General features: G+C 39.3%; 3 protein-coding genes across 4 annotated transcripts; all 3 read right to left on the bottom strand.

Moving 5' to 3' along the window:
• Window positions 1-729: 729 nt before the first annotated feature.
• On the bottom strand, window positions 730-8,875 carry LOC140931182 (myosin-2 essential light chain-like). The gene is made up of 6 exons (XM_073380938.1): window positions 8,755-8,875; window positions 8,639-8,666; window positions 8,377-8,520; window positions 4,221-4,391; window positions 2,922-2,999; window positions 730-1,032 (listed from the first exon to the last, which is right to left on the bottom strand). The coding sequence occupies exons 1-6, from the start codon at window positions 8,755-8,757 to the stop codon at window positions 1,004-1,006; spliced, it is 453 nt and encodes a 150-aa protein (XP_073237039.1). The 5' UTR covers window positions 8,758-8,875; the 3' UTR covers window positions 730-1,003.
• A 2,499-nt stretch (window positions 8,876-11,374) lies between these two features.
• On the bottom strand, window positions 11,375-21,382 carry LOC140929769 (tetraspanin-13-like). 2 transcript variants are annotated; one of them, XM_073379478.1, is made up of 5 exons: window positions 21,213-21,382; window positions 18,660-18,827; window positions 18,292-18,534; window positions 16,462-16,590; window positions 11,375-11,555 (listed from the first exon to the last, which is right to left on the bottom strand). In XM_073379478.1, the coding sequence occupies exons 1-5, from the start codon at window positions 21,297-21,299 to the stop codon at window positions 11,493-11,495; spliced, it is 690 nt and encodes a 229-aa protein (XP_073235579.1). In that variant the 5' UTR covers window positions 21,300-21,382; the 3' UTR covers window positions 11,375-11,492. The 2 variants fall into 2 exon arrangements, with proteins under 2 accessions (XP_073235579.1, XP_073235578.1); XM_073379477.1 differs by lacking the exon at window positions 11,375-11,555 and adding an exon at window positions 14,744-15,180.
• Window positions 21,383-23,281: 1,899 nt separating this feature from the next.
• On the bottom strand, window positions 23,282-25,942 carry LOC140932349 (neuroligin-4, X-linked-like). Its single transcript, XM_073381966.1, has 2 exons — window positions 24,693-25,942; window positions 23,282-23,906 (listed from the first exon to the last, which is right to left on the bottom strand). Exons 1-2 carry the CDS (start codon window positions 25,877-25,879, stop codon window positions 23,282-23,284), a joined length of 1,812 nt encoding a protein of 603 aa, XP_073238067.1. The 5' UTR covers window positions 25,880-25,942.
• Window positions 25,943-26,753: the final 811 nt, after the last annotated feature.

Raw genomic sequence — 26,753 nt, 5'->3', positions numbered from 1 at the left:
TGACACATACTACGTTTGGGCCGCCTGTGGTGACACTGAAAACCAGCAATTGGCACGGACACACGATAAAAAAAAGAAACGCCTGCATTTTGAGAATCTCGCTGCTAAAGCAAGCGAGACTAAAGATTTTGAATGCGCATATTACTACTTTATTGGAAATTGAAACGACAAGTACGTTCATGCACTTCCGTAGTCCTTCCGCAGCCTAGTCCCCAGGCGTTTTCGGCTCGGTCATTCCTGGACTCTACCATGAGCTGTGACGTCACCGAGAGATACTCGCCCACTCTCTCCCAGATAACAGATCAAGAGAGAACGCCTAGGGACTAGGCTGGTCCTTCCGTAGTTCCCTCGAGAATCATGAAATACTTTTCCTTTTAACTATAAACCTTCTTTCATTCGTGAGCTGATAAAAAGGGAACCTTTTTAAAATATTAACGGGAGCATTGAAGAGCATTCAAGTAACCCTTCATTTTTTAAGAGGGGGAGGGGGGGGGGGTGGAGCGCTATTCGGAGAGGTGTCAATGAAATTTATTACTCCCAAGGCTCGCCATTTTTCTCACATGTCCATCCCCCGCTCAAAAAGTAATGTTTTCATTACTTCCCCTCCTCCAAAAAATTTCAACCTGGCCTTTTCAACTTTCATGCGTCTGAATACAATCTGGAAACGTTACAATCGTAAGAGGAAAATGATGTTCACGATTACACAAATAATAATTGTGGCACAAGGGATCAAAATCAACAGGCTTCTTTATTTGCCTACAAAAGTAGCATACAAAAGTCTATTCTGCAGTGCATCAGATTTATAGAAAATATGTCAATAAATGTCAAGTAACATTGCACCTTGTGTATATATCCTTATAATTTAATGTACATTTACCAGTATCCCTCCATTTTCAGACTTCTCAATGATATCAGCTCTTAGTTTCTTAGTAACAGTTTCTGTTTCTATATATTTCTAAATCACTATAAATGACCATTATTATCGTCTTTAAAAACTGTTATTTTATCCATTCATAACCATCTTGACAAATTCTGTACAGGACAAAAGAAATACTTTAATATCATTGTTGTGCGTACCAGTGCCTAGTCATACCAAACTATACGGGGAGGCTCCGCTCGAAGGTTTTCCTTTTTCAGGCTTCAAAAGTATGAAAGGGTAGGGATTTCACTTGTTGAAGTATTTGAAAGGGCAGGGAAATCTGTCATTTATGACAATAAAAAGGCCAAAAAGGGCTCACAGATGCATTTTAAGGCTGTGAGAAAGTCGAGAATACGTTCTGGTTTTGTGATCTATTCATATTTCAAAGACAGGGCATTTGCAGCAGTTACAGTCAAGCCAGGTCAAGCATACCTCCCAAAATGCCATTAATGAATTTATTATTCGAAAGTTGAGTCCGTTGGCAGTTGTAGATTTCAGATTCATCTCTACATTCTTGCATGCGTAAAGAGCCGTGAATTCACACGCGATCCAGTTACGAAATTTCTACCAGCTCAGTTTCCCTAAATTTTATGTAAATGTCTTCTAAGAATTTTAATTCATTCAAAGATTTTCAATCTGACCAAATACAGACAAGTTCTCGTAAATTATTCACTGCTCATTACGCATGCAGTAATTCCGATTTGAATTTGACACCAGTTACGAGAACGACTAACGGATTCATTTTTCAAATAATCAATTCATTAACAGAATCTTGGGGGGTACGCTTGACCTGTTTTGACTGTAAAAAAAGTATGCAAAAGAATAACCTCTTCTGTCATAAATGGTACAGTTGTAAAAAGGTAAGGAGCGGAGCTTCCCTGGCCTGTATAAAACTTGTTTGAGTACCCCCTCCCCCCACGCTAGGGATATACTTCACCATCCAGCGTGCTAATTAGTTTTGGCCTAATGATTGCTGTTATATCAAAAAACATGAAACCCCACTGTCAAGATACAAATCCTCTAGACTGACCTCCACACATTCCTTAAAGAATTAGTTGAGAGAATTACTTAGATAAAGGTCAAAGCATTTCCCTTTAAGTGATCATTTTATTCATTCTTCAGCCTTCTCTCTTGGTTTTCAATTGATAATTATTGTTAGGAGAGAATTAATGTTGATCACTCTAGGGTTAACTCTAGACTAAAGCCCATTCCTTAAGCAAAGAAAAAATACAGTGTAGTGAAATAGGGCAGCAGAACCTACTTTTCATTCCATGATCCTAAAGCTTTTCCAAAAATGGCCCAGTAAAAGAAAAAATGGGGGTGGGGGGGGGGGGGGGGCAAGAAAGGTGAAAGAAGGAGGGAGGAGGGAAATAAAAAAGGAAAAGGACTTCATTTTGCTTTTTGGTGTGTGCCTGATACTATATTGTCTGCAAATCAGAAGCAGGTTGGGGGCGAGTACAGCAAGTGCACAAAGACCAAAAAATACCCCACATATTAAGAGATATAAAGATATTTCCCAGAACATAGTAATACGACTAATACATAGATTTAGACAGGGCTAAAGGTAGAGTTCCTGTTAATAAATTTATAATTTATCTCAAACAATTAACTCATAACTATTGCAAAGAAACCTATTTGGATTTAAGCCTGCGATCAGTTGAAAACTAGTAACTTGTCAGCGCATAACTTCAAAAAAGCATCCACCCTCGATGAGGCAATTCCTAGGCCAACAATACAGTCATGTGATACTGGTCAGTGGATATCCAATTTTGATAACTGTCAATTGACCACAACATGGATGTCCAATGTGTTTCACATTGGTTGTCCTGTGGTGTGGACAGACGGGTGAATGGACGCATGTACGGTCCTATGATGACCAAAATTTCTCGGACGGATGGAGAACCACATTTTCTCAGCTATGGGGCTCCACTTGCCTGCGTGCGTAGAGCTCCGCTAATATCAACTTGAACAATAACAAACACTCATGTTTACATAATTATACCTTCATAGTTAATTTGTCCTTGTTGGTCCTCTATTCCACTGACAAGTAAATTTACTTCTTCTTCAGTCATTTTCTCTCCTAAAAAATATAACATAAATGATAAATGACATAATAAACGCCCACTTCCAAATAAATACCTCTTATCTAATTAAAAAAACCCCTCTCTACACAGTTAAAATTTTATTAGACACCCCTGTCTAATAAAACGCCTGAGTCCTGTCCAAGAGATGCTCCCAATGAGAATTAGTCCAAAATACTAGGAAAGCAAAAAGATGTAAAAGCATTCAATTCATTTAGTTTCTTGCTTGATTAACAATGCTTTGCGTATTTCATCTTGTTCGACGTCAAACCTTTTTTTTATTGAACCAAGCAAGAAAACAGTTTAATGAGTACATGAAATAGTTTGTGCCAGAGGCAGATCTAGGGTTGCTAAGCAAAATACAATCTACAGTGGCCCATATAGAATTATCAGGTTTGTGTCCACAGTTGCCTAGGAACAAAACTGCGACAAACAAATCTGCATGCCTGATTTTTGGAAGCTGTAATTTACCATCAGCAACAAAGGCTAGCCTTGGGCTTGACCTGTAAACAGAGTTGGGCAGTTTTGAAGAGACACTGGCCTTAAAAATGACTTGACTAGTTTCAAACAGTGTTGCTCTGCAAAATTGTGTTATGACATACAGCTAGCGGTTACCGGTATTAGGGTGCAAAGACAGTCAGTCTTCTTCATAAGCAGTTTTATTTGTTGCCAGCTTTATCGTCTTACTTTTGCATGGAATTGTGGCTGGCTAGCTTTTTAGCAAAGGGACAAATTTAATCCTCAAAGAGAAGTAAGTAAACAACAAAATTGGCAGTGGATTTTTCCCCAAAGTGTTTCTTTGGATGTATCGATGGAAAGATCTTTGCTGACATTGCTGCTTAGCAACTTATTACAGGCAGCTAAATGGGTCCAGGAAGGAAAATATGCACCTTCCAAATGAAATGAAAATGACCAAAGCAGTCATCAAAGGGTTAATGTATATTTTGTGATGGAGCGAAATTGTGAAAAAAAGAGAACAACTGTGCGAATCTCTGGTGTAGAAAGTTTCCAGAAAAACTTAACTACAGTATGAACATGTACCAACCGGTATCAAAACCAATAATTCTAGCATTTTAGAGTTTGTTCTTGGCTTTTTTTCACCATTTATTTCCAACTGTTGGCGCCCGCCATTCTATGAGCAGAGGGTATGCATCATTCTGTGAGTCAGAGTACTCATCCCATGATGCGTACTCTCCAGAGAGTATCAATGATTACCCTACCAAGTCCTGTGAGAACATGTCGCAGTTCAGCAGCTGAGATCTGGCCATTTCCATCTCTGTCGAAGACACGCAAACCATCTACAAAACCTTCAATGGAAGTGTTAGTTGATGTTTTTCCTCCAATTGAAAGGAAAATTGGCAAAAATTCCTCAAAGGAGATGCGTTTATTACCTGAAAAGGAAAACAAACATAACACACATTTTTGCATTTTAGGTGTGAGTGTGCAGTATGCATCTCAGCAATCCTTAACCCTACATTTCAGATCACTAAAATCAAAATTTCAGTTCTTTGTAGGATCAGTCAATATATGTTAGTTGACATCAATTGGCCGAGTGTACGCTGTATGTCGACTCATAGCCGACAGAGACTCGGCCTGCATGAGGACCAACATATCAGTCAATAGTGTGTCAGAATGTTGACCAATAATTGGCCAATGCCTCAATTGATAGGTCAATACTTTACTGATACTTGGTCATATTTTCTCTGGAGTCATATTTCCTGCATGTCATTTCAAATTCTTTTGGTCCATTGTCTAGGCACCAATTTTTAAGGGATTTTTGGAGCTTTGACCAGTCTAATGAATGTGAGAGCATAAATTGCAAGTATCCGCTCAATTCTTTTCTTCAAACTTGTATCCTTACTTGATAGAGGAGGCACAGAGTTTAAGAGAATAGATGTGCCAATTTGCAGCTAATTTAATTTTTTAAATTGGGCTACTTTGTTAAACGTTTCTTTAAGCTACTGTCTGTTCTTACATATCAGTTCTGATTAACTCAATTATTACTTTATACACAAGCACCACACATAGTGGAGGGATATTCTGCCAACCCTTAACACTTGCTGTATCAACATGTATTTGGAATCCATACATGTATACATTACTAAGTAATGTAATTACTAAGTAATTAAATTTTAATTGCTTAATAAGAAAATGATTCCACTCTTCTGTTTCAATGTTCCAGTTTTAGCTGTTTTGCATACATTGTAAGTTAAACAGACAGTTATTCAATGCGAATGGGTTCAGCTGAAGTTTTTACTGGTGTCATGTTACCTTGACTCTCTTTAAGGAGGGGGACATTTCGGGGTTACCAATACCACAATACTGTAAGAAAAATTGGCAAATACTGCAATACCCTGTCGAAAATCGACGAAAAACCGATACCGTATTTATGACTGGTCACGCTCACTTAAAGTTGTATCCATATTGTATGTTTGTTTATCTCAAGCATGTATACACCAGAAATCAACCTCAGCTATTGCCAGAAAATGTTAGAAGACCTTGAACTGATTGGTATAGTGATCAAAAAGCCTCGTCATTGGATGTCCTACCAATATCATGATAGAGTAACTGTCACGATATTGTGTAATCATTTTCCGTTATGTCTGAAGTCTGCCAAATGTTGACCTACATGAGACAGGAGACGCCAAATGAACGGTACCGCAATACTGTGAAGGATCTTCTTAGCCAGAAGGATGAAAAACTGCATACCACAGGGCTGGATTATACCCCAACACCGTACATTAAAATCAAAATTACCACAATACAGCTTGAAAAAAGCTCAATAGCGCAATACTGTAAACCCACATGTCCCCCTCTTTAAGCAAACCGACACCTCTCCAGGGCTATCAACTCTCCTGGATAATCCGGGAGACTCCAGAATTTGAACTTTTCTCCCGGTCTTCCGATTAGAGTCTGAAATCTTCTGGGATAATTGCCGAAGTATGCCTTTTCTTGTAGATTTGACTTTCTGTCAATGAAATTTCAAATATTTTGCGTTGTTTGAGCTATAGGTGGTTTTCATGCAATCTCGGGAGACACAAATAACAATGGTGAAATGAACAAATGCTGGTGGACAAACAAAGCGAGCTAATGAGCGATCTTTTGTTTACCGTCCACCAGCATGGCGGCGGTGACATAACGTGAAAACCACCTATTTTACTGGTAAAATCAAACTTTTCCTAACAATGTGTGGTTCCAGAAAATATCCAGACCTCCACCACGGAGGGAATTGGAAATTCCAGGGGGGTGGGGGGGGGGGGGGGGTCAGAGGCCCAGGAAATTCCAGAGGGGAGGGGGGTTGGACAATAAAATCACTTTCCGGGGGTAAATATCATTTCATTTTCGACCTGAGTTCGAACACTGCTTCTTACCGAACTGTTAGATCATTTTAAGAACATAAATAACTTGAAATTGATCATTTAAGATTGTTCCTTTTGATCTTAACCAGGTTTCCTTTCTTCCAAAAGTGTTTTGGATGTAATTTCAAAGGAATTTGACCAACTATAACTCGTTTTATCGCATGCTCGTATATTCGGCCGCCATTACTCATTACTAGTCTCCCTTAAGACATCAACGCGTGCAAACACATCACATCACGTTGCGTCAGTCGATCGATGGAGGAACCGTAGAGTGGCAATTTTACTTCACGAAGTACAAACTATACATTGTAACCACTTTAGAATGTAGAGTTTTTATTCTCCTTTTCATTTCCCCGTAATTTTGTGGTTGAAGATGTGGCATTTTCATGATCGAATTCTCACTCGCTGAAATGGTGTTGATTTCAGCAAACATTGCGGCCATCGCGCATAACGCACGTCGCATCAGTCGATCGAAACTTGGTTTCCCTTCAAGATGAAGGGGGTCTTCATTGTTATGATTTGAGAAGTCAGAGTTTTTATTCTTCTCTTTGTTTTGCCTTAATTTTGGGGTTGAAAGTTCGACTTGTTCACCATATAGCATTCCCGCACGACTCGTTAATTCTACCAACATTACGCCTACCTTACGCCCATGAAGACCATGAAGACAAATAATACATCGTAACCTTGCCCTGATTGAGGTAAATTCATAAATACAACCGACTTGTTACTTTATCTATTTCATTTAAAGTTAGGGATGAGCAAAAACTGCAGATTAGGTTACTTTGTGGTGGTGTAGTGAGTTTTAATGTTGCGAGATCACTCAAATAAATGGAAACAGAAGCATACAAGCTTCTGATGGAAACCGTTACGTACTAACCATAAAATGCCTCATTCTTTTACTTTAATAGTCTTTCTTCGTGAAAATGAACTTTTCCAGAGGGGTTGGGGGGTCTTTGTCACACTTGTGGAAATTCCGGAGGGGTGGGGGGGCCATCAGTTCCCTGCAAAAATGGAAAATCCAGGGGGGTGGGGAGGTCCTAAGTGAGATTCCCTCCGTGGTGGGGGTCTGGATACTTTCTGGAACTACCAATCTCCGGTAGGCCATTGTAATATAAGCAATAATATGATTGATAGGAAGAAAACCAGTTAAGTCAAATGTTACAGTTCCAACAACATCTTTTTTGCACTTGTTTTTTCACAAATGATGTAATGTGCCGTGCATTATGACGTCATCTATCATCCCTTTCCCATGAATTCTCAATATTTGAAGACGTGGGGGGTTGACAGCCCTGCCTCTCTAAGACAGATAGTAGGGGCCGGTCTGTGTAGGTCTTTCATTGTTTACCTGTGAACTAAGCCAGCTGATCAATGATGTGTCTGTCGCAGCAAATGCATAATCCCAACATTTGCTAATTACCCGTAATATAAAAGACCTCCTTGCTTTGATGATTAATGACCCACAGCAAAATCACAGTGAGAGTCATTGTTGTTGGGACAAAGCGCACCGGCTTCCCATGCAGAAACTTAGCAGATCAATACAAAGGGTCAGATTATTAAATGATCGCGACAGACATTCTTAAATTTGTAGACCTGCACATGCATCACAGCTGGAATCATCAAATTTTTTTTTTCAGAAACTGAAGTTTGTTTAAGCTACATTCTTCCTTGGTGAAGCGAGCAAACAATTTTTCGTATGTTATGATGTCGTTCATTATTCGCTAGCAAAGCAAAGGCAGTTAAATTCCTCAAGTAAAACGGTTACTTTATAGAGTGAAACCTATGAAAGGCAGAGGAAATTGCCCAAAACGATAAAATAATTTCCGAGGTTTATTATGTACAAAAACATAAGCTTAAACAATTCTAAAACGTCGACGTTGTGTTATGTAAACATGCTTTCGAAACCGCAGCTCAGATGGATATGTCGGCAATTTTCGATGAGGAATCTACTCAGTTCGAAGCTTTCTTTAGTGTTGTGTTAACTATTATAATTATATCTTCACTATAACAAGTTTCCTACCGCTTGGATCTACTTCCTTCAAAACCTTCTTGACATCAGCTTCGGTGGGGTTCAATCCAAGCGATCGAAGGATTTCTCCAAGTTGAGCAGAGTCAACTTTTCCATCTCCTCTCTTATCGAAAAGTAAAAAGGCTTCCTTATGTTCTGGAGATGACATAGAAAAAACATATCGACTAGTTGAACCATTTTACGGGAAAATTGACAAGAAAGGAAAACGTGATGATTGGAAAATTCATGAAACTTCATATCACGTCGCCCCTACCTGCTATTTGATCTTCCGATAAACTTCCCTGCAAGAGTAAAATGGAGTAAGAATGGTTGTTCTGACGATAAAATTTGTCTTTAAACTGCATCCAGTGCGACAGACTTAAACATTACCATTTTGTGAAGGCAGATCCCGAGCAATGCATACGCTTCCAAAGATAAAATGAATATTTGCAGTGAAATGTCAGTATTTTGACTCTCAAGGGAGGAGTCGTTTCCGGTTTAGTGAAAGGGGAGGCCTGGGGACAGCGGAGTGCGGAGAGCGGAGTGAGTGCTATTTCAAAAAGTGACTTGTGCGGAGAAAATAAAATTAAAAGCAGTCGAAAACAAAATCATAAAAAGTTTTTTTGTGTGTGAATCGTTTGTGATAGGGACTCAAAAGCAATCATTGTTTCTCCATAGCTAAATCATAGAAATCTAAAAGCGCAGCATTGCTGTACGTTCCCTTCATTTAACAGAGAGCAGGGTAAAATAATAGCACGGTATTGGGAGCTAAAAAAACAGTAAACGAAAAGGTGAAATATAATCAATCGAATCAAATCAACAAATTTATTTGACTCTACTAAGGGAGTAAAAATGACTCGAAGTAATCGTCTGAAATTTTTTATTAATATCGTTGAGTTTTGTAAAGGAGGCTGTCAGAGCTTACATAGCCTGCGTAGGCGCTTGTGGGCGAAAGAGAGAAAAAGCGCGCGCGAGGGAGACACGAGAAGATGTCTCCTTCTCGCGTGCCCGTTTTTTCTTGTGCCCACCACTTCCAAGCGCCTGCTACGCAGGCTAAGCTTACAGGACGTTTCGCTCTAAAGCCGTTACGCTACAAGTCGTTTCGCTGCAAAATATTAAAGTCGATTCGCTGCATCATGTCCGGATGGCGCTGCAATTGACTTTTTGTATAACATCTTTTTAAAGACACTTAGAATTAACTTTAACTACCAAACGGATTGCACTAACGAGTTAAATGAGCACCGGCAAACTTTGGAGCATTTTTTTGTGAACGAAAACGACCGGACACCCTCTCAGATGGGGGGCAGATTGGTCATTGAGGATTTTGTACATTAGTGTATATAATGACATTAAGGCAACTTTACTGACTTTATCTTCGACATCTTGAAGTCGAAGAAACCTAGAGCCATGCTCTCCATGAGTCTAAGTTCCACAGAGTCCCCATGCGGTGTTTGGCAGGTCATTGGTCATTTCCAGTCTCCTGCGAACACAATCACGCGTGGATGGTATGCGCGTAGAGTTACGAACTGAGGGTAAGTTCAATCACTTGGTTTACGTATACCCTCTAAAGCATAAAATGCGAGAAATAATTGATTGTCAGCTTAAAGAAACCGTAGGACATGACATATCTTTTGATTTTTTCCAGTTTCTTTTACAAAAGAACAGAATCAGCCAGGAGCCGATTACCTGCTCCTGAAAGTTGAAAGTTTATTTCTATAACTTTATTAACTTTATTAACCATACAAGCTGTAATTTTTCCGAAACATATTGCAATAACTTTATCTTTCTTATAAATAACAAATAAATAATAAATTATTTAGGCCTGCTAATTGCCTACGGCTATTGAGGTTTCCCGGCATCCTATTTCCTTTTCTTTTCCTATTTCCTAAAATTGCTAATATTTTTCAGTTTTTGTCGGTTATTAAACAATGAGATTACTTTAAATCATCCCGTTATATTCCAATTTCAGCAAAATATAAACACCCAAGGGGGGGGGGGGGTACTCCTTTATATAAAGCCATATAGGTATATGACGCCCACGAGGGTATAGTTTTTGCGCCGCTTTGGTCTGAAAACGGGTGTAGACTTTCCCTTTGGGGTTCTGACTTTGCCCATTTTGGTCTGGAATCGGGTATGGTTTTCGAGGGAACTACGGGAGTGTATAAACGTATTTATCGTTTCCATTCCAAATGAATAAGAAAGAGAGAGAAATATGCGAATTTAAAATCAATTTTAACGAGCTGTGTCAATTAGGAAATTACAAAATGCCCGTTCAATTAAGAGAAACATAAAAATGACCGCTTAAAACTTTAAGGGAAGGTTAAAATAACATAACAGAAACAACAGATGCACGGATGGGCAAAACTGAAGAAGATTCACACAGATTGAAATTAGGGTTTTTGAAAACTGTTCAGCCTAACAGTTTTTCAAAACCTTCCGTTAGTAGCTTATCGCCGTTGTAAAATTATTAGCGACATCCTCGTTAGAGCCCAGAGTAACAGCAACGACACCAGTAACTAACGACCCACCCCCGGTTCCTTTCGGTGCAACAACAGGAATTGCACCACCTGTCCCTATATTGAACATGGCCGTAATCAATACACCCGGGTATGGATTTTGGAGGCCAGGTCTGACTGAAAACGGATGTGAAAAAAGACATTTATTTGGTCTGAAATAGCATCAGGATTTGGAGAACCGGGCGGCACACCCCCACCAAGAATTCCCAGGAGTACCCACCCAGTGGCCCTAGTTTGATTTCTGGGTGGTAAAACGCGCAAAATCGCAATTAACTCGTTTTTTAGCAATGTTGTAAGACAAGTTGCACTTTTCGCTGCCCTTTTTTATACCGTAGCTTTAGCGGGATATCAGATATTAAATAAACATATTGCACTGTCACTATAGCCTCCCCGCAGACGTCCTTTGGGGTTCGTTTGTCACGCATTCATTTCTACCAGTAGAAATGAATGCGTGACAAACGAACCCCAAAGGACGTCTGCGGGGAGGCTACTGTCACTATCAATATGACTGAATTTCCTTTGAGACATCAGGTAAAATTGCTGTCACCAACAAGTACCAAAAGGACGTCTGTAATGATATGTGTACTTGACAGCTTTCGGCCAAGCTTGTGTTCAGTCCAAATATGGTTTCTGCCGTCGACTTCGAACGCGAGATGTCAAACACACGCCCAACAACTGAAACATAAAATAAAGACAGAAACAAATTTTAAAATTTTAAAGTCTTAATTTCAGTGCCCAGTGTTTACCTCAGTGTCATCAAGCCACTAGGTAAGACCATTTGTCCCAATGCGAGTGGCGACCATTAGCGAGCAAAGCAAGCTTCGAGAGAACGCGCTTCCTCGTTCTCGTGTCTCCCCTCGCGAGCCGCGCGCGTGACTTCTCACACGGGGAACACGAACGCTGTGTCAGCTAATAAAATAATAAGATGCATTTAATTAAGGACATACAGCTGTATTAGCTAATAAAATAAGATGTATTTACCTGTGTTTCTGTGTCATTAGAAGTCGTTTTGGAAGGGATTTGAATCCGATCAGAGACGGTTTATAACATTCCGGTGTCAAATGTTTGTTTGTCTGTCGCATCGGCCGCGACAGTTAAGTCTCAAGTAAAGTATTAACGTAACTCTCTTTGGAAACTTGAGAGGTATAAACTGTCGCGTCCTATTTACGAAGCGCTTGACAAACAACCATTTGATACCAGCAATTTTAACTGTCTCGGATCGGATTCAAATCCTTTCAAAAAAGACTCATAAAGTCACAGGAAAACAGGTAAATACATCTTATTATCTTATTAGCTTATACAGCGTAAATACATCTAATTATTCGATTAGCTAATACAGGATCGAGTCTACCGTCAAAGTGTGCTTATGAAGCCACAACAGGACGAGGTCCGAATGAGGGTTCTTTAACATATTTAGCTGACTTTCCAGGCTGCTTCATCCGCTCTCCTAACAATTCAAGGTACAAAACATGTTCTGTAGTATAACCAATGAAACCCAGACTGTGTGTAAAATCTTAAATCTACGAACAAAAATTTCCACAAAGGTTATTACCGTGGCAAACTTGCCAAATCTTAACAGGAGGTTTTGTATTAAAAGAGATGCTGTTCAAATGTAATCACGTTATATCTCACCACCAGACCTAAAAATTGAAAGTAAGAGCTTCTCCGTCTGAGCTCTCTGGAAGGGTATATCATTTTTAGTGCATGTTTATTTTCTAAAACGGAGTCGAAATTAAAAGCTGCTTTCCTAGTACACACCTTGGGGGAAAGGGGGTTATGGACTCCTGTCATAGGAAAAAATTTTTCGTTAAAATGCTAAAAATTAATATTTTAACTTTGGATCTTGGAACTTAAAAACATACGCAAAGATCTATTGTAGATTCGCCTCAAAATCAGCCTAAAAATAACTGGTCTGTGAAATGTTTTGGGAAGAATACATGGAAATTGTTTGCTCCGGATTACGGTATAAACCACCCTGGTAGGGTGAAGTGCCCGTAGGGAATGAGGGGAAATTCGTATTGTATTTGCTCTACTCAGACCCCCTTCGCTGGGAAGGGAGTATTTCTCTAAGTACTAGAAGCTTCTAAACTGGGGCTCATCAGAAGCTGGGGCTTTTTCAATTTAGTTTTCTGGGAAACTGCTCACATACCCCTCCCCTAAGCCAACATGTTGCTCTAGGTGACAAGTAAGTCTTAACGTTGGTTTAGGGAAGGTAGGTGGGCAGTTTCCTTAATTGAGAAACCTTTATTGGTGCCTTTGTGTGTAGAGTCATCAGGGTAAAATGAACTGGATATCAAGCTGTCTTTTAAGTTTAATAAAGTTAAAATCACTTATACATAAAGTGTCTCTGCTCATCCCTATCATGATAGCTTAATAGGGGTTGAATGTAATAGAGGTGGGGGCTAGCCTGCGTAGCAGGCACTTGGAAGTAACATGGGCACAAGAAAGAATTTTTGTTATGATTTATTTCATATGCATCACCTACTTAACTGGTACAAATAATTTGTGAAATAGTTTGTTTGCTTTAAAACGTTCAGTTTCTTTGCATTAAAAAACTCACAAAACAGTAGCCTGCGTTGTTGCAGTAAAGACTTAATGTAAGTTAATAAAACAAGGCTACTAATCATAAATTATTCAAGAATGATCTTTCATTTGCTCGTCTTTGCTCAAATGTAAACAGTTAAATAGAGCAAAATGAATATTTACTACCCTAAGTTACAGTTTAGTACTGTAATGTCAAATATATTACAACAAAAATTTGCCAAATGCATTATCTAATTACATAAGCACAAAAGGGGTTATTCCACAAGAAAAAAGTGCTCAAAGAGGAATGAGCTGTAGCAGTGTGCTTATCAGCCTTGTCCCCAGGCCAGTTCATGGTTTTCAAGTGAGTGGAGGAACCCAAATGAATTCTTCAGATTAGCTTGACAGGTGATGTCACGTTAGAAATTGCCGAAACCCCTGGGAAGGAGGTTGTGCGATTATGTAACTTCTTGAGCATTCTTAAAAAATTCTCAAGTGCTTACATAATTCACCAACAACATTTAATAATGTCTTGAGCTGTCTCTAAGATGGACACCATTTGGACCAGCACAGGGAGTCCATTGTAAAAGGGGTCTCAGTTAAAGAAAATTAATCAAAGAATTGCAGGGACTAACTCTAGGTTACTGTGTTGTAGGGTAGCCTGTGTACAGCCACCCCTCCCCTCAGGATAAAAAATTGGGAAGGCTTTTTCCTGATTCAGTTAACTGAGGGGAGGGGGTGGCTTTACACAGGCTAGTTGTAAGGACATGTCCAACTTATAATAGGATTATTTTACGTAACAATTGATTTCTTTTATGAAGTGATATATAACACTAATAGAGTAGAAAGTGGGTGGCCCTGGACACTGACAGTTTATGGGTTTTACTGTAAGGCCAGTGGTTCAAACCTGGGGGGAGGGGGAGTACTCCTGGGAATTCTTGGTGGGGGTGTGCCGCCTGGTTCTTCAAATCCTGACCCTATTTCAGACCAAAAAATGTAATTCCACACCCGTTTGCAGACCAGACCTGGCCTTTTGGCAAAAATTATGTTATCATTACTTAGATTAGAGCGCAAACAAAAATTTCTTCAAATCCATTTCGAATTCGCATATTTCTCTTTCTTTTTGACTAATCTGGAATTGAAATGATAACTATGTTCATACACTCCCGTAGTTCCCTTGAAAACCATACCCGATTCACCAAAATGGGCAACATGTATACCTGTTTTCAGACCAAAACAGCGCAAAAATCCTACCCGATGGGGCGGCACATACCTATATAGCTTATAAAGGGAGTACTCCCCTCCCCTCCCCCCCCCCCCCCGGGTTCAAATACCCAACCTTTTTTTACAAAAGATAATCATCTCAAATGCTAGAGTGTCTATACATATCAAATGTACTTCTTGTTTTTCTATACAAAGTTTTTGTCAGACTCTTTATCTAACAAAAGCAACCAATTAAATCAAATAAAATCAAGATCAGTTGCCTGAAAACTAGAAGAAAAAAACTGAACCACGTTAACAAGGTTATCATCATTATCATCATCAGCATCATCTTTCACAATCATAATGTCACCTCTAAGACACCAAGCAACAATTAATCAGCATATAATTATTTTAGTTTACACTTGAATGAGTGTTAAAAGAGTACATTAGTTTAGTAAAAAAAGAAGTTTATGCTGCAAGAGTGCAGTAGTGATATTCACTATAGAAATGCCCCAGGGTTGGCTCGAGGATCCTTCTGATTCCTGTATCGGCATGTCATGTATACACCAAACAACTGTGAGAGATAGAAACAGAGAAGGAAGTCAGCAGAAAAAATGAGGAGCAGAGATCAGACTTGAACTGTTACATTTTTATGAAACAGAGTTAAAAGAAATTTACATAGTGTCCCTGAAGTAACCAGAAAGTTCCTTAATTACCAATGGTTAAAGATCAAACTCTACAAATGTCTTGTTAAACTTTGGCAAGCAATGTGGTTAAAAGCAACAGGCCCCAGTTGTTCAAAAGATGGATACGCTATACATTGGATTCAAATCTCCATCCAGAGGATAGCGCAATTACTTGCTGTCTAAAGTTTGAACAACCAGGGCCGTACCTCTTACTCAGACCATATTCCCATTAATCTGAGGCTCTAGAGAAAACGCTGAGCATATTCTCAATGGATAACTGCTGAAACTTACAATTTTGGTTGTCTTCTTTAAGTTTGAAATTCTAATTGTTAATCATGATTCTTGATATTACACAAATCGCTTCTTTGGCTGCAACACAGTCATCTAATTGCTCATTTTTTAATGGAGGCAGTTTGGCATACTAGACAGTGTGTCTGCATCAGACATACAATCTGGAGGTTCTGGTATCAAGTCCCCTGATCATCAGCAGTCTGAGTACAACTCATCAACCACCTTGTAAAATAGCCGAAAGGTTGCCTCCTGCCAGCTGCCCCCTGTTATGTTCTATCTTTTGGATAAATTTATTAAATGCTTCTCTAAACTAGTTAAAGTAGACAGGAGTGGTTTTAAACTAGTAGGATTTAAGCTGCATGCACTTCTAGTACAACCAAAGCATATAAATACAGACTAGAATAGACTCCCCTTGAAGTCTCATGAACCATTAATTATTACTGTTGGTGTACACTAATTCTAACCTGCGAGCAGGCTCCCCCAAAACCCAGTGGGGGTGCTCCGGGTTTCAGGTGACAGGGATGATTGAAGGATTTTTTGGGTTTGAAATTTTTTATTCCGGGATATATATTTTTTTTTTTGTGGGGGGGGGGGGGGGGGGAGGTAGGAAAATTCAATGGCAAGTATTTTCTTGGGTGACTTGATTTAAGTAGGGATTTTTCTGGGTATTCAAAACAATCTGAAGATTCATGGTAGTGCCCATATGAGTGGCTTTGTAAGTGCTGTATGGGATTTTTTGGGGGTTAATATTTGGTCCAGGGATTTTTTTGGGTTTTGTTTTTTGCCCCCCCTATGATCACCCCTGTCACTTGAAATCTGGAGTACCTCCCTGTGCCCCAAAATGGCAGGCTATGCACATTTGTACATAAGAAACTTACCAAAGTAAAACTGAAGAACAATCCAACACCACCAGCCACTTTTAGAAGATGATTCACTAAATCCTCCAGAGCATTATAACAAGTCTTGCAGGTTGCACATGGGTCACCCAAATTTCCACAGCACTTTAACTGAAAGGAATTTGTACAACAGTCAAACATTACTATTTTTTCATATTATTACCAAAAAGGTGCCCAACTTGGGGGACCTATTAGAAATTTATTTTTACTTCTCAGTTTTTTCTTTTTATCAGAAAAGTATTAAAATTATGGTAGCTAACCCTGTGGGGGGGGGGGGGGGGGGCATTCCCTTATTTGGCCTATACGGATATGTGCTAATCAACGAGGAATCATTTCCACGGTCTTGAGTCTTACACAGGGTACACAAATCCACCATTAAGTGCCTTGGACAGGGTGTCTTTTTGGACCAGAAGCCTTTAAAAGAGTGTAAACTTAAGGTGGGCGATGAGTGGTTTACATTTTTTGCAATCCCGAAAGGTAATATGGGATATGATCAATACACTTGTTCTTAACACTGTAGCTGTCGAACCTACAGTACTTTTGTTGCTTTCCTTTAGCCATTGCAAACATATGTCCATAGCCTCTCGTGCCATTCTTTGAAATTTCTTTGAAAAACAGTGAACTAAAAACCACCCACAATACCTTTCAAGATTGTCGTGTGCACTTTTTCCGACAACTTGATGGAGGCAAATATTTTAACCCTTTAATTCCCAATATCCACATACAAATTCTCCAAACTAGTCTTCATAGATTTCCTTAAGAGAATTTGGTAAAAGATCAAGGTATTTCTCTTTGGTGATCATTTTATTAATTCTCATAACCTAATCTCTTAACAATGTATGGATAGTGTTAGGAGAATATTGATGTTGGACACCATTGGGATTTAAAGAATTTAAAGGGGGCGATAATTTGAGGGAGGCGATTAATTGAGGGATGGCTATTATGTGAGGAAATATGGTATATTACTAAAATTAAAGCTAAATCAAATGACTCGTTGCTCTATTGACCAAGTAATAGTATTGATGGAGTTACTCTACACCATCAATAATGCATGCAGTGGAAAGTGTTATTAGATTTTCATGTTTTACAAGCAACATCTGTAGCCTGATGATTATGTGATTGCATGTGAAACATGTGAATTGTACCCTCTGCATGACCATCCAATTTCACGAACATTTTTAGAGTGGAATGCCCCACCCACGACCCCCTAGTAACTATATCGAGTCACGATTGTCTCAGATATTTGCACCTGTGGTGCTCATATGCTCCTCCCCAGAAAAAAACGTGGCCTTTGACCGCTTAAGAAGTGACAAAATTAATTATTTAATCATTTCTTTGTTTAGTCACTCACATACACTGTAACATAATATTAAACGCATTGAACAAAAGTTAATTAAATTATTGTAAGTTAATGTGACTAGGAAGTCTATCAAAGCTGAGATATTCTGTTACAGTGGAACCTCAGTATAACGAACCTCTATATAACCAAGTCCTTACTATAACAAGCGACTTTCTTTACCCCAGGAATGATAAAATACATGAAAAAGAACCTTGATATGACGAAACCTCATTGTAGCAAACAAATTTTGCCAGTCCCTTGACCCTTTGTTATATCAAGGTTTCACACTGTGATAGGCATTCTTAGTGATCTAGATTACTCAGTAATTACCTGCTTGGGTGCAGAGTGTACAGAAAACATAAAATTAAGGCACAGAATGAGTATCAAGGAGATAATCTTTCAGATTTTTTAAAAAACAAATAAATGGAATTAGAACTGGTCAGCGAAATATGCAACAAATTCCTTTAACTTACTTCTGAGCAACTAGGATGTCCAAGGGCTTTAACAGCAGGGTCCATAGTTGAGTCACCACTTATTAATGACTTATTTTTGAATCCACAACAATCTTTTAAAATCTGGATTTTATCTTTTATTTTTTCAGATGATCTACTCCATCCTGCCTCCATAAGACTGGCTTGTTGGTCATGAGAGATAGCTACCGCAGCAATTGAAACAGACATTTGGATAATAAAGAGAAGAAACATAATAACCATATACTAAATAAGAAAGTTAAGGTTTGTAAAAGGAATAACAAAGTTACATTTAGCAATCAAGCAATAAACTTTAATACCTGCAAACAAAATTTAAAAAGTGATGGTCAGGAATAATTGGCAAAGGATACAAAGAACAAGATAACTTGGTTGTGCCGTACAGCACCAACCACACCCAATATTGCAACGAGCAGAAGAAAGACACCACATGCAACCACACCACCAAGGATCGGCAAACTTGTTATTTGAGCTGATGTTTTTGCATAAACAGCTATTCCTATTAATATCAAGGCTATAAACTAAAAAAGAAAACAACAACAAAAAAATTAATAAGCAACACATCGAACACTGCAGAAGAATAAAAGGTATAGAACAATTTTCAGTATGACGCCATTAATTGTTTCCCAGGGTTTCTTAAATGTCATTTAGTGGGGAAACCAGTAATAGTATTATTGTGTATAATATAATAGTGTGTAATAGTATTATACTGGGCATATAGTGTCACAATATCAGCTGTTTTCTATCAGGGTAATGTTAGTATGGCTGTGTTTGCTTAGCATTCCTAAATGACCCTAAATGATTGGAATGACACAGAATTTAAACTTATAAATTAAAATTGAATGTATCATGAGACATAACATGTGGCATCCCTGAAGAGTTTGCAGACTTAAAAAACTATTACTGAAAAGTCATCGTTCTCAACTTTCCTGGTGCAATTAATGCAGCTTGAGAAGCACCACTTCTTAAGCATTAAGTTATGTTACTTAATCTCAGGGGGTGAGGGGGAGGGGGCCTACTCCAATATAAGGGCAAGATACATGAAGGTACATGCCGCCCATTAGGGTATGGCTTTTGAGGGTCTCAATCCTTCAATAGGGTATCATTTTTACCCTTCTTGGCATTGTGTTCTCAGTCTGATCCTTAGATTATAGGTTACCCAGCTACATAAGAAACAAACTATCCCAAGGGCGGATCTAGGGGGAGGGTGCAGGGGGTGCGCACCCCCCCCCCCCTGAGATGACCTTTGGTTTTCTAATACAACTGGTATTCTGCAAAAAAAAAATGTGGGTTATTGGTGTTGAAGTAGAGCAAGAGACGAGTGCACCCCCTCCTGAAAAAAATCCTGGATCCTCCCCTGTATCATCAGTTCGTAGTATGAACACAGTTTAATGAAGGTTTAGTACGTTTTATCATTTATTCTTATCCTTTGTTTTTCCCTTGAATAGCAAGTCTTTTTCTGATAAGAACCTTACATAGAGTGTAATTCAATTTTTTGTTTGTGTCGTCCTTAATATATAGAAGTAATCCCCCAGGACTTAATTAATACATATTCAATTTCTCTAATAATGAAGTTTATTCTAAAAACATGGAAGGAAGTAAAGTAAAAGTTTAGATCCTACTAAAAAATTCCTGGATCGTCCTTACATGCAGTGTAGACCTATTTACAGTCAGGTCAGGTCAAGCATACTCCCCAAGGTTCCTTTAATGAATTGTTCGAAAGTTAAATCCGTTGGTAGTTGTAGATTTCAGATTCATCTCTGCATTCTTGCATGCATAACGAGCAGTGGATTCACTCGCCAGGCAGTTATGAAATGTCTACTGGCTCAGTTTCCCTGAACTTCAAAGTAACTCTATCCATTCAAAGATTTTCAGTCTGACCAAATGCAGAGAAGTTCTCGTAAAATATTCACTTCTCACTACACATACAGGAATGCAGATTTCAATTTGACACTTGTTATGGGAATGACTAATGGATTTATTTATTAAAATAATCATTTCATTAATAAAATCTTGGGGATACGCTTGACCTGTCTTGACTGTAAGTATTGAGCACTACATCAGGACATACAGGGCCAGGCCCCATTATGCTTTATTGCAAACTTATCAAAGAAGCATTTCATTGTTGATATGTAATTGGGATTACCTAGTAGATAGTTAGATTGGAACCTAGAAAATTTGAAAAATTGAAACAGTAATGTGTACTTCAAAATTGCATTCAAAATATTTTGGATAAATGATTTTTTGTCTTGTAGAATTCAAACCAGCTTATTACAATCTTTCAGCAGTTTGAACGATGTATGGATCATTTCTTGTAAATAAAACTTGATAACCCAAACTCAATGATTGTTAGATGGGATTGGTGGCCTATTAGTTAAACGTGCCACTCAAAATAACTCAAACTTATTTATGCAAGAAACGTGGAACGGCAAGGTGCTCAATAAGACTACTAAAACATAAAAGATTAAAAAAACAGTGGTTGATTTTAACAAAGACAAATCAGAAATACATAAAGTGGCGGCGATCTAGAAGTTTTAGCGTGATTAGAATGTTCTTCAAGCTAGTGGTGACAGTACAAAACCCACTGTCACTTTAATTTCAGTCCTGAACAATTTTAATCCAGCAGTTGGCATGCAAATGAACAACACGGTAACAGCGGTTTATAACCTGGTTTATAAACATTTCCTTCGGCAACCGCCATTAAAGTTGCCAGTTTCTAGGTCTCAATATCACTTTAAGTAGTCAACGATTTACATTTCATCAATCTGATAAGAAGCTTAAAATACAGACAAAATAAACGCAAAATGCCACGTAAGCCTTAAAATCATTTTCCTAGTCCAAACAATATTTTAAGCTCGTGATGATTCGCTGCTACACAAATATGAAATTCTTCGCCGCGTACTTACGATGTATAGAGTGTTGAGGGCCACCAAGACATTCTTTGAGCAGAAATAGGCACAACTTTGTGCTTTAGAGTATTTTGCGCTGTACATCTGGAAAACATAAAAACCTAACCAGATTTCAATCGTCACCGAAAGTGATCGTCGTGGATCGTCGTGTGTGTTCTAATGGTGCAGCAGCATCGTGGGCTCATGAATGAATTACGATCAAGTGTTCCATAAGCTGTAAATAGAGAATGACGTCATTATCTATCTCTCTATCTATCCCCCGGGCCTCCCCGTCAAGCTCGAAGGCGAAAGATGAAAAAGGTATTATGATAACAATGATAATAAATGATAAAATAAAACAAAAATAAATAAATAACCGTCTACACCACGAAACCAGAACAACTGGATTGACAAAGCTGATCATTCCATCAACGACGTCCTTTGTAATGTCCAGTCCCCGAAGAAAATTTTTTTGTCATTCCAACATTCCGACTAGGCGACAAGCGAGAGCGCTCTTAGGGCCTGTTTATATGGAGGTGGGGACCCCAGGTAGGTGAGGTAACCCGCTGAGGTAGGGTAACCCGCCTGTCCATATAATCTCTCAATTTAATTTGATCACGTTTACAATTTTACATGATAGGTGGGGTGACCCGCCAAGGCGGGTAACCCGGTCTAGCAGCTCGGGTAACCCTCCCAGCCAAGGTGGGGTAAACCGCCTAGCCGGGGTCGGATTCGTGATACATCAAATTCGCAAAAAATTCACTTTGGCGTTGGCTTTGCATCATTATTAAAGGTAACAATAAAAAACCACAGCACTAAAGGTTGCAGCAAGAGCTGCAAGTGAGTGCAGTAGAGCATTAATCGCCAAAAAACGGCGGCGGTGAAAAAAAAAAAACGAATAGGAACACATACGACATTTCCTCCATAAAACGTGTAACTAGGATTTAGGAAGTTTCTGGGAGTTACGTTGTGTCGTGCAAAACAGCGGCAAAGAAATGTACAGAAAAGTTTGCTACACGTGCAAAGTTGTTTTTTGCTAAATAGATCTATTGTTTTTTTTTTTAAATTCTGTTTTCGTTTTCGTGGCCACTTAGTATTACACGTATTCTGTTTGAGTAAACTATAATAAGTAGATTAGACTGAACAGAGCCACGCTTTTAGCCGTGGCTAAATCTATAGCTTAAGTTTTAAATGTTGCTAAGTTTAGTTTTGGTTTATAATTCGATCGCACAGTACATCAACACGGATAATTTTTTTTGTAGCGTTCTATAAAGTATGCTCATTCTTTTATCCTTGTATGACACCTTGCATTTAGTTTTGCAATCCATCGCCAGCTACATAAACACACATAGGCTTACATGTGCTTAGGTTGGAGGTAAATTTTACGAGAAGGAAAAATGTAAATACGTTATTTGCGGGTCAGGGAGGATTCAGATGAAGGAATATGCTGGATAAGCTTTTCTAACGCCATTTTCCTTTCGACAAACTAACAAACTATTGTAGGTGTCGGTAAAAGGCTTTTGTCACTCAAAATTCCCCCACCATTCCGTACTCAAACTGGATTTGTATCCGCCAGTCAACACCATTCTCCCACTCGTTCTCTAACAGACAGTGAAGCCTGCGGAGGAGGCTAGAAGTTTCACGAACTGCGGCAAAGAATTGTAGAAAAAAGTGTCTTGCACGTGGAAAGTTATTTTTTCGCTGATTAGACCTATTGATTTTTTCCCGTTCTCGTTGCCGTCGCCGTTTAGCATTATACGATTTTATGTTTTCTTTGAGTAAACTATAACTACACTAAGAAGAGCTTTGCTTTTAGCCCTGGCTAAATCTATATATTGCATCTAAGTCCACAAATCTAACATTATGTAAACAGTTGGGTATCTCAGTCATCGAAACTTGCAGGACGTTTCTCAACCATTATTTTGCTTCTTGCGAGAAGTTTAAGCGAGTAACTGATGAAATTCCCTTGAGGTAAAGTTACTGAAGCTACTAAATAGCTGTGGACTAAATTACGAAGGCGAATTAAAAATTCTTCGTGACTTATCTTTAGGAGACAGTGGTCACTAAAATGTAAAAGTCGGTTATTGTCACATGAAAAAGATGGTTAAAACAGCAATCAGATTAAACGCCGCCATGGCAACATTTGTGGGGCTTGCACTGCTCACTATGATCTCCTTAGAATCAAAGTTTATCTCCGTCAGTTTAGCATAGTAGTCATTCCAAAAAGAAACTCGACGAGGATTAAATGACGACTTCATCTTGGGAACTGTGTCAACTTGTAGGTAAGCTCTGTGACTCGAATTGTAGCCTTCCCAGGTAATACCGCTGACTGATTGGGGTGTGGGATCGCCGGAGCGGGCAAAGTTTGCGTATGTGGTCATAATAAACAAAGAGACGTTTTGGTCAGCGTCGTCGTAAACACCTGCGAAATTCGGTAGGAATGGCCAGCCAAAGTCAAATATCACATTTGCAGCGTGAGGCACACCCATCCATTCGGCTGCCTGTATAGTTTTTGGTCGACGAGCGAACTCGTACATGTAAACCGAAGAAACTCGACTATGAATATCGCCGACCTGGTGACTTGGTGCGAAGTATACTTTGTCACTGACGAGACTTACTAGTTGGATTCTCAGGGCGTATTTATCACTGTTATCAGGCCATGAGGTGTACATGAACTCTAAGGCATCTGCGATTAGGTCAGCGGTTTGGTTCCTAAAACAAATAGTACAACGTGTAAATGATTTGAATGGACAGTAATAATACTGGAGTTTGGTTATCTCGGTCAGAAAATCAGTTGTTTTGAGGTTGTGAAAGTGTGGTTGTAAATAGAGCTGTTTTTATTCAAAATCATCGAAAAATTATCCCCAGCTTCTCAACAGCTTGAGAGTGTGCCATCTTCAGATGAAAGGGAAATGGCCTCAGCTCATGATCAAGGTTGTCAAAATAGAAAAAGAAAAGAAAAAGGAAAAAAGAGAAGAGTTAGAAAGACGAAAACGGTAAATGGCTTGAGCTCAGGACTTATATCATAATTAACTGTCATAGTTTTTCTCTTGAATAGAATTACTGTTCAGAGACAGCGAAGGTGGCCAGGAGTACCCTTGCAAAAGGTTATAAATTTAACAGTTGGCTTTTTAAAACATTAAGCTTTTGTCACTTGGAATGAACGTCATATCATGCTATAATTATGTTTTAAATATACGTTTTTGTGCAGAAAACTAACAGAGTGGTGATATAAAATTAGAAATAAACGCTTTTCCGGTGATTTCAGAAGCTCTAAATTTCAAAGTTTTCCAGAGACGTTATGTCCCCGGACCCCGCTAGATGACTGGCGCCTTTGGTGCCAGTCGAGTTCGCGCGTAGCGCGAGCTAGCCCCACCAATTCAAAATATGCTCCTCGGTCCCTGCTGTTGGCGACAGTGCCCCAAGGTTTCAGCGACCTGTGTGGAAGCCTTCGTCAGGTGATAAAAAAAAACATTCAATATACAGTGTTAGATTAACCTGCTGTTTAGAGCTTGCGAAAGTTTAGCTATAAATGTTTTGAAATAAACCGGGCTGACTCCGTTGTCTACACTCTCTGTCAAGTCGAAAAACTTCTCCGCGATGGATTCAAGACTGTCTGCGCTTTCGTTGCTGGTAAAACCAATCATTAACGGTACTCGCTCAAAATCGCCTTTTACCCGTAGATTTTGAGGTGTATCATGAAGAAAGTTTTTATCCACAACAGGCGCCCATTGAAGGTAATCAACAGACCGATAACTGTTTGTTGACTTAGACGCATTTTGTATGTCAGCGGCGCCTTTCTCTCGTATGCAGTTTACCATAGCATCGTGATTACCCACTGGACAGTTTAATTTTTGAGAAAGTTCTTTAGCGTAATTGACACCTAATGAAGTTGGTTGAATTGCCCAGGAGCACAAGTCTACACCACTCTCCGCGATAACTCGGTGGAAAAGCCCCTGGGAAAGAGGCGACATCAGATGGAGGCTTACGCTTGTTGCCCCTGCGCTTTCTCCAAATATGGTCACCTTGTTGGGATTCCCGCCAAAATTCTCAATGTTTTCTTTGACCCATTTCAGAGCTTCGACTTGATCCAGCATTCCAAAGTTTCCAGGGGACGCGGAATCTCCGGTGGTCAAGAAACCAAATGGACCAAGACGATACTGAATTATTACAACTACCAGTCCCTGAAGAGCCAAAATATCACCGGGCCATGGAAGGGCTGAACCGAGTTCGTAGCCACCACCGTGGATATAAACCATCACTGGGAAACTCTGGCTAACGTTCGGGGTGTAGACGTTGAGATACAAGCAATCTTCACTGTATATGAAATTTTCATTAAAAAGTTTGTCTAGAAATTCGAAGGTTTTATCCTGCCAACAGATCTTTCGGAGCACTTTTGCTTGGCGAACCGTCGGTTTCCATTCGTTTGGCGGCAGTGGTGCCTTGAACCGCAGCTTTCCAATCGGTGGAGCGGCGAAGGGAACACCAAGAAACTTGATGACGGATGTGAACGGAGTGTAGGGATTCGGGTAGGAATCTATCAGGCCCTCAAGATCTCCATACTTGGTTGACACTGTCATCAACTGGACAATAGGGAACATTGCACAAAGTAGCGTAGTGGTCAGTAACATTGCTAGTAGTGAAACTGGCACCGTCAATCGCTTCTTCAGATATACTTCTAACATTAAAGTAGAAGAGGTGTTAATGTCTCCTATATATTTGTAGCTTGTTAGTGGCAAGGCTGCTTAGAATGCTTGACCGATTTACAATGCCCTGCGCTGGCCCTGAGAAATGCAAATATTGTCGCGCTTCATGGGTCCTGAACCAAAATCACACCTTTAGATTATTGCTTCAAGTCAGTTATTTTTTCTCCGAGAGAGTTAGTTTAAATCGATGAACACTTCGGTTAATATCATTTAAGGAGGGAGGCGAAAGAAGAGCGAGAGTATAGCCGGGAACAGAGACGTCGCAAAACCATATGAAATGCTTGTTGGGTTATTTTTAGTACAAATGGCGCCACCTGGACGCAAAGATGAAAGAAAAAAGTAAATATCCACCTCATCGCACTTTCAGCGTTGTTTGAAGTCTTGATTTTTGCAACACCTAGTAAACCAATCAGACAAACTCGAACAAAATCTACTCAAAGCTATAACACTGACCTCCGTAAAATCCAAGTATGGCGGCGTCATTTACTACTCGCCAGACATGGATCTAGAATGATTACTATTCCACACACCGAAAACCTAAAATTTCTTTATACGGGTGTGATGATCATTGAATAGCGTTTCAAGCCCCCCCGGGGGGTGGCAATTAAGGGGACGTTTATGCAGATTTTGTCTATCGTATTTTCAGCGATGCGTTTAATGTCTTGCCTCCATTGGTAACAAATGCAGTCAGTGTAATAAACCAATCTCAAATAAGGGACTGTTTATATGGAGGAAGCAACTGATTCAAGTACCAGGAAAATCCTGGTTGGGTCTACATACCGAAATTTTGGTCCGTGTGGTGCCTAAGTAGTGAAGGAATTTAAGATGGCGGATGACAAGAACAAGAATGCAA

The sequence above is a fragment of the Porites lutea genome, chromosome 3 (genome assembly GCF_958299795.1).
Source record: "Porites lutea chromosome 3, jaPorLute2.1, whole genome shotgun sequence".
In the NCBI taxonomy this organism is placed as follows: Eukaryota; Metazoa; Cnidaria; class Anthozoa; order Scleractinia; family Poritidae; genus Porites; species Porites lutea.
This window is presented reverse-complemented; position numbering and strand designations above follow the sequence as displayed.

Coding starts and splice junctions, on each gene's coding strand:
- LOC140931182 (XM_073380938.1), bottom strand. Junction 8,521..8,638: donor ATCGGAAGATCAAATAGCAG/GTAGGGGCGACG, acceptor TGTCATCTCCAG/AACATAAGGAAGCCTTTTTA. Junction 3,000..4,220: donor ACATGTTCTCACAGGACTTG/GTAGGGTAATCA, acceptor TATATTTTTTAG/GAGAGAAAATGACTGAAGAA.
- LOC140929769 (XM_073379477.1), bottom strand. CDS start 21,299: ATGTACAGCGCAAAATACTCTAAAGCACAAAGTTGTGCCTATTTCTGC. Junction 16,591..18,291: donor GACATCCTAGTTGCTCAGAA/GTAAGTTAAAGG, acceptor AATTCCTTTCAG/TTAAAGTGCTGTGGAAATTT. Junction 15,181..16,461: donor TGTTCTTCAGTTTTACTTTG/GTAAGTTTCTTA, acceptor TATCTCTCACAG/TTGTTTGGTGTATACATGAC.
- LOC140932349 (XM_073381966.1), bottom strand. CDS start 25,879: ATGTTAGAAGTATATCTGAAGAAGCGATTGACGGTGCCAGTTTCACTA. Junction 23,907..24,692: donor TCGCAAGCTCTAAACAGCAG/GTTAATCTAACA, acceptor TATTTGTTTTAG/GAACCAAACCGCTGACCTAA.